General features: G+C 33.1%; 1 protein-coding gene across 2 annotated transcripts; it reads right to left on the reverse strand.

Annotated features, from left to right (window-relative positions):
- Nucleotides 1-3,440: 3,440 nt before the first annotated feature.
- LOC147399052 (amino acid transporter AVT1I-like) lies at nt 3,441-6,202 on the reverse strand. Of its 2 annotated transcripts, XM_086449028.1 has the most exons (3): nt 6,132-6,202; nt 4,382-5,246; nt 3,441-4,171 (listed from the first exon to the last, which is right to left on the reverse strand). In XM_086449028.1, the coding sequence occupies exons 2-3, from the start codon at nt 4,916-4,918 to the stop codon at nt 3,665-3,667; spliced, it is 1,044 nt and encodes a 347-aa protein (XP_086305154.1). In that variant the 5' UTR covers nt 4,919-5,246; nt 6,132-6,202; the 3' UTR covers nt 3,441-3,664. The 2 variants fall into 2 exon arrangements, with proteins under 2 accessions (XP_086305154.1, XP_086305156.1); XM_086449030.1 differs by lacking the exon at nt 6,132-6,202 and having other exon boundaries at nt 4,382-5,879.
- Nucleotides 6,203-7,881: the final 1,679 nt, after the last annotated feature.

Consider the following 7,881-nt stretch of genomic DNA (forward strand, 5'->3'; position numbering starts at 1 on the left):
CCGATTAGATACGATGGATTAAAATAGCACTTAGAACGATCAAGTCCGTTGGATCAAGTTAATACCCTATCATAATTGATCAGGTGTGTTAATTCATGATTGGTATCCGATTAGGGACGATCGGATCCATTAAATTAAGTGGCAACTAATTGAATACCATCATACCCATTATATCACATAGATTCAATTAATGGGGTATTGATTAAAAGGCATGAGACACAAACATTCGATAGGGTGCGATATGGATTGTTAGTTGTGAGATCAGACACAATCCAATGGCTATTGAACCAAGTGACATTAAATCACGGCTCTTACTCAACATGCACAAAAATAACTATAAAAAGTCAATCATAAATCAGACTTCTTCACTGAAAATTTATGTGTTTTCCTTTTTCTAAGCTTAAGTACTTGACATCGTTAGTTTCTAATTTTTCGTGTGTTCTAGATTAAACCGGATTGTATATATTTCAATTTAATAATTTGAGTGTAGATTTATCTATATCTTTTGTATAATGTGGTTCTAACTAATAAAGAGAAATATTTGTATAAAAGAGATGGAATTTGATTCGAGCCTTGAAGTCCTAAAGTATCCTTTTTTTAATAGAAAGGAGGGGGGCGGAAATCAGGGAGTATCCCCACATTATTGAGACTAAGTCTCTCTAGGGTCGAATGGGAGCCCACAACTCCCACTAAGCATGTTATTCAAAGGTTGCACTCGATTTCGAACTCACGATCAAGAGGAACATACTCTTGTTGCCTTACCATCGAGCCACACCCCTGATGAGCCTATTTTTCATATTTGACCTAAATCCCAAAAATCTCCTACATCGAATTCTTTCAATTCACAGTAATTTCCAACATAAACTCAACTTATAAAATCACTCATGGGATGCGTCAAAATACACACCAAAACATGAAGGGGTAAGTCTAAAGTATCCTTTCTTAAATACTGATTTATATGCAAACAAGGGAAATAGATGTGTATGAAGTATGAACATGTAAAAGATTTCTTTTCGCTTTCCTAAGATGATAAACTTGGAAAACTTATATTCCACGTTTTTCTTGTTAGGCTAAACATATATAAAATGCTTTTTTTTTTTTTTAAAATGTGCAAAAGTTCTATTTGCTTCTTGTTGTGGTATGACTCTCTTCCTTTTTGTGTACGATTTTGCCAGCATCCATTAATTCAGAACTTAATTTTAAAGCCATATTGCGACTTAGATATTTTGTCCTAGAATTAATAAGCTGCACTTGGACCACTTTTATTCGTGATGGACTTTAAAATTTTGTCTCTTTCCTAGGTTTGATAACTTGGACCACTTACAGTCTTGGTTCGCTTTTATCTTCTAATAAGTATATTGTTCATCTTTTTTCTTTTTTTAATTGAAAAGGGGGAGGGGGCGAAAATCAGGGAGTATCCACATTATTGAGACTAAGTCCCCTAGGGCCGAAGGAGAGCCCACAACTCCCGCTAAGTAGGTTGTTCAAAGGTTGCACTCGATTTCAAACTCATGATCAAGAGGAGCAGATTCTTGTTGCCTTACAACCGAGCCACACCCATGATGTGCCAATTTTTCATATTTGACCTAAATCCCAAAAATACTTATTATTTTAGCAATTTGGTCCCACCTCTGCCAAAAATATATGAAATGTCTTTTTAAAGCCTTACTAATGACTCGAAGTAACATTCAAAGTAGCATTGTCTCATGGAGACTGCATAGAACCATCGATTTTCCTCAATTGTATAATCTTGCATCCCGAGTATAGTTTTTCGCACACTTCATGCTTGAATGGTGCTTCTTCAAGTATTTTTCAAGCTTTTTCAAAGATTAGAGAATTGTTCCTCAAAAAGAGATTCTATTGCACTAGTGGAATCCATTGAGGTCCATCATATTTTAGTCCTATAGAAGTTAAACACCCAAGAGACTCCCACAATCTTACTTAACCATTGAAATTTCTTTGACAAGTAAAGCATTGATGATCAGACAAGTTTTTTTTTTTTTTGGTAAATTTTACCTGATGGTGGTGTAAATCTCGAGGTGGTGGTGGGAATAATAATATCAAATTAATATTCCATATGAAAATATTTAATATGACCTACACGCATGACAGGCATTTGTGCCGAACACCATAGACTGTAATTTGAAGAAACTAAGGTACTCTCGTCTCGTACCCTACAGATCTTTTTGGTGACACAATTAATTACATAAATGCCTTTGAGATTTGTTGAATGTGTTGGTTATAAATTTAGATTATCTATTTAAACAATTTAGATTAATTTTAGCGAAGTAATTTTAGTCTTACATAAAATAATAATTGTTGTAATTACTATTTTTAAAAATTGGTCGGAACCGGTTTTTCAACCAGTTCAAATCAGATATCATGAAAAAAGTCAAGTCGATTCAAAGGTGATAAATGAAACCAATAGTGTTTCAAACATCAAACCCAAAGAATCAATGTTCATTTTATTTTTTCAAATCAAGATTTTGAAAGATATTTTCTAAGATTAATTTTTGTTTAATAAATTAACTGATTTTGCAAAGTTTTATTTATTTATTTATAAAATTAAGATTCTAGCCAATTGGATTTTGGCGGAAACAGGAAGTACTCATTGGACAATCCAATCCATGCTTGCATTCCATCACAAGGATGAGGATGCGACACCCCCGATTAAATTACCCAACCCTCTATAATTACATTGGTTTATTTTGTACATTTTTTTTATGTTGATGCTAAGTTTTTAGGTGCTTATGAGCATAATATTTGTATGTTTGAGGAAAGCTCTTTCATTCCTTAAGCGTTTGCGAGCATAATTTTTGCAGGTTTAACTTGTTACTCTCATAAGTAATAGATTTTTAATAATAAGGTGTTAGGATTCCTCCAATCTCAGTCACCAATTCAAAAAAAATCATTATCTCAGAGATTTATTGTTCCAATACTCACCTTAAATCAGATAGATGTACATGATAATTAAAAGTCAATTAATTACTATTGTGAGTAATTCATTTTTAATAAGACTGAGATCCAATAGGGTGTCCTGTTCTTATAATAAAGTTTAGGAGTATAAGTGGCACATTTTTGTTGGAGTTTACAACACCTAACTAGGGCTCTTAACCAAGCTGTGCACACAGCCCCATGTGTTTGAACTCCAACAAAAATGTGCCACGTAGACACCAAACATTATTATAAGAATTAGACATTGTTTTGGATCGTGACTCTTTTAATCATGAGAGAGACCTCCCCAGCTTACAAATAAAAAATAAATAATTATCCCAAAGATTCGGGAGAGAGATGCATGATAATTAAAAGTCAATAATTCCATTTTGAATAGTGTCACATCGATACATTGCCCAATATGATAATTCCTAGTAAAGTTTACATATGAAAGCGAAAACTTGCATAAATGACTGACTTTAAGTCTTTTAGAGATGAATAGGTTATTAAGAAATCTTTTTGTAAAACCCAAAAAATTGGGAGAATATTCTCATCATTGAACTGAAAAGCAATTGGCCTTTAATAGCCTTACCGAGAACAACTTGAAACAGAACAGAAACTAACCCATGTTTTCCGTTCCTAATAACGTGGTGCATGACTAAAGACCTTAACTATTGGATCTACTAACATACCATTTACAAATTATGTAAAACAAAACATTTCTTAATAATCAAAAAATACTGATAACTTCAACATAGGTACCCATAACGCCAATTAAAATTCCAAGTATTATAATCCCCACCATACCCACAAATTCAAATCCCCATCTTCTATGAACTTGAAAAATCTTTAAGTAGCAAATGCATGGCAACAAAATAGAAGCCATGACACTTAAAACTGCTCCAACAAGTGCCATCAAATCCCCAAAAAATGGGAACATCAATGCCATAATGATTGTGCTGATCAATAATGCTACTCTGATAAGGAGGCTGAAGTGCCGTCTCTGGTAGTTGATTGGCAAATAACTTTCAATAGTTGACGCAATCGGTGTGACCATCAACGCATATTTAGCTACTGGACCTATTAAAGTGGTGTATATTGCTATCTTTGAGCTAATTTTTGTTGTTGGTAGATTTAATGTCACTTGAGATAGCACGTCGTCACCATACATCAAATAACCAAGGATTGCCATTGATACGTAACTTAGCGTACAAAATGTAAAACAAATTATCAAGACCTGTAATGAGAAATGAGAAGTTAATAAAAATCAATTGATTTGAAACTAAAGTTTAAAGGGGAAGTAGTAGTGTTATTGCATTTTTCTATAATATAATTGAATTTAATTTCAAATTGAACCATTATTTACACTAATATGTTGTTATAATGAGCAAAATATATAATCATTTTGTAAAATATGGATGGCTTTGTTATTGATGTTGCAACGTACCTTAGAGAACTTGCTTTTATCTCTCATAGAAGTGTATATTGTTGGGAAAATTGGATGAGCACAATAACAGAAGACGTATAAGCTGAGAGAAGTCGGCATTTCACCAAAATTTACGACCTTTCCTTTTCCAGAAAATCCAACTCCATCCACGGCACCCACCCATAGAACGGATCCAATAATAATAATAGACGAAAAAACCCCACCGGCCGAAAAATAGGAAAGCATACTTAAGTCCTTTAAGCACATTGAAGGTAGAATTGCGAATCCAACCATCATTATAAAACATTGTCTCCCTCCAATATCATACCCTCCAAATTTTAAATTAAAGTCGGGGAATGATATATGTAAGTTATCCCCTTCTAATATTAAAAATCCGGTTGCAACGAGATAGAGTTCTAGATACATAAAAGTTGCTACAACCATTCTCCCCTTTCGACCAAATGCGGATGCACCAACATCAGGATAAGTTTGAATAATTGAATCAGAGTCCATGCATCGTTGTATTAATAATCCGGTATAGCAAGTTAAGATTGCCATTGTGAAAAATAGTATTAGACTCAACCACCCTCCTTGTGAAAGTGCATACGGAATTGATATGATCCCAATTCCTGTCAAATAAAATAATTGACATTGTTTTTAATAAAAAAAAATTCATAAATACTTCTTCTAAAAGAATAAAAATTTCTATAAAGACTAATAAAATCCATGAAATTTGTAAGTATGAAGTAATACTTAATAAAAGAAAGAACCTGATAAAGCATTAACACAATTAAAGCATGTTTTTAGGAAACTCGTTCCTATGTTGTTGGAGGTTGGAAGCTCAAATTCCTCTGCCATTGACTTGTTGTCTCTTCACTTTTTGCACCTAAAATTGATTATTTATAGATGAGAAAGTTTTACCCATAAAAAAATCATATAAAATCACAAATGCCAAAATAATATATTATTTAGGGTTCATTTTCTGAACACTCTACAAGTACATGTCAAGACAGAACTGATGACGTGCCTAGCTAATAAATTACACGTAAGGTTAAAAAAGGCATTGATCCTGCACTTTTGGGACCTAGGTTGCATCCCCAACTCCCATGCATTGGACGCACAGCACAATCATTTGAGGTATAAAAAAAATTAGCTCCATTAATTATTTCTAACTATTGGATTAGAAATTTCAAAGTTTTCAAAGCCCATGATGTAAGTTTTAAGAATTTCATTGGCTAGAAATCACAAAATAGTCTGATATTATATAAGTGAGTCACCAAGATTGTGCCACATCATGATCAAAGGAGACCAATAGACAAGTTGAAATCCAACTCACGGGAGTACAGAAACTATAGCCAAGTTCATTTGGCGGTACCGAGTACCCAAATTTAAAAAATTAAATGCAACAGTGAAGACTAACTATTTTTTAGAGAAATTTTCTCTGTTATTGCTGATGTCATTCATGCTAAATGTTGAACGGATACATAACCATAAATCTTTTTTTCAGGAGTCACAACTGCACATTGCGTATCTTAAGGAAAAAAAATCTATAGTTCTATGTCCCTTCCACGTCTTCCGAGTGAAGACTGTCCAGTTAGAAAGTCATTATTCACTCCAACTTCTAAACCCTGAACAAGATAAAAAAAAAAAAAAGAAAAAAAAAAAAATTCTATGAAAGAAAGGAAATGATGCAAACATAGAGAAAGAGCAATAGTAGGTAGAGAAATATTTTACTAAAAATACTATACTTAAGGAAGAGTAGCCTACTTACAGCTCTACTGCTTGCCTTTCTCTCTCCCTCTCTCTAACAGACGCTTATTATGTGTTTCTTATCGGCAAAGATGGTGCTTTTATAATGCGCGCTCTCTCTCTCTTTTATAATGTGCTCACTCTCTCTCTCTCTCTCTCACTTTTTGTTAGCCAGCTGACTTGGCGAAGGTCCTCAAACCCCACAAAATCTCAAGAAATTTGATGTGTTGAACACAAATACCTGTGCTGTGTGTTGTTTATGTCGAATATGAGCATGTGGCAGACTCGTTCGACCCTTTACCTTGGACATGGCACACCCTCTCTTTAGTTCAACTTTTTCAATTTTTTTTGCTTCTCTTCGTTATTTCTCTAATAATAATAATAATAATAATTATTATTAGTGTAATGATTTTCTCACGTGCCCCCGTCTCACACACGTTCAAGGGAAGAGCCAGGCGGGTAATTCCCACCCCCCCCAGAACGTTTCAAATATTGTACATACCTTTGCTGCTGTGATTATTTGATTTCAAACAGGCCAACTCAATAAAAGTTGAGACCTAAGGCGAAACCTCAAAATGAGGCCTTTTCATATTTCATATATCAATATAAATAACAATAATTTTCTATTCAAATAATAAAAATTATTTTTCTCATTTTTTGAGATGTAAAATTTCTAATTAAATTATTTTTTTTTTAATTTTTTTTAAACCTCCTAATTCCACTGAATGATGGTGCAAGGGACTTAATGATTTAATTAAAATAAATTCCTACAAGTGGATTCATTCATGGGATGTCTTGTATCTCAACCTTCGAATCAACTGAAATCTTGCCTAGAGAATAGAGAGTTCTGTCGAGTAATTTGGTGACAATGGTGGAAGAACGAGAAAAGGAATTAGATTCTTGTAATTCTTCTTCGATTGAAAGGAATAGTGATGTGTTGTTTGATGGAGAGGGTTCTAGAGCGATGGAGGTGCAGAGCTCGATTAAAGGACTGTTGGATATAATAGATGCAATGGAGGATTTGTTTCCAAGTTTAAAGAGAGTGTGGTGAGTGTGTGTGTCTGTCATTAGCAGCAACATAAAAAAAAATTAAAATATGTTTTGAGTGTGTGTTGCTGGCATAAAAATAAAAAAAAGTGTTGTGTGTTAGGTGTGCTGGCAGCAATAAAAGAGTTGTGTGTTGGTAGAAAAAAAAAAGAACAAATGTGTGTGACGGCAATTTTATTATTTTATTTTAAAGAATGTGTGTAAAAAAATTAAGCTGCATTAGTTTGTTACACAACAAACAAATCAAAGGGCCTACAATTCCTTTATAAGTTTGCTATTTAATAAACTTTGAACGGGACCAGAGACCCACATATTGATTTTGTTACCTTTGTAAAGTTTTGTAACGTGTGTGGTCCCATTTTCTAAAGTTTCTAAATGACCATTCTTTTAGAAGCTGAGAAAGCAGTTAGGGAATCTGAATATGGACAGAAATTTTGTAATACGCATGAGACATCCATCTTTTTCTCTGTTCTCTTAATTTTAGAAGGAATCTTATGATGATTTGAAAGGTTGTAACTTGAAGCTTTAATTATCTGCAATTATTATTATTATTATTTTAATTTTTATAAGTAAATTACACTATATAATTACCTATAAAAATTAAGTTGAAAATAAAGTGATTTAAGGGTCAGTATGATTTCAAACCCCCCCAACTCAAAAATAAATAAATAAATAGAAATGATCATAATTTTATCTATGAAAAAAGTTCAAAAGAGAATTGATTT

This window comes from Akebia trifoliata, chromosome 7 (assembly GCF_017979445.1).
Source record: "Akebia trifoliata isolate Shusen 1 chromosome 7, ASM1797944v1, whole genome shotgun sequence".
Lineage (NCBI taxonomy): Eukaryota > Viridiplantae > Streptophyta > Magnoliopsida > Ranunculales > Lardizabalaceae > Akebia > Akebia trifoliata.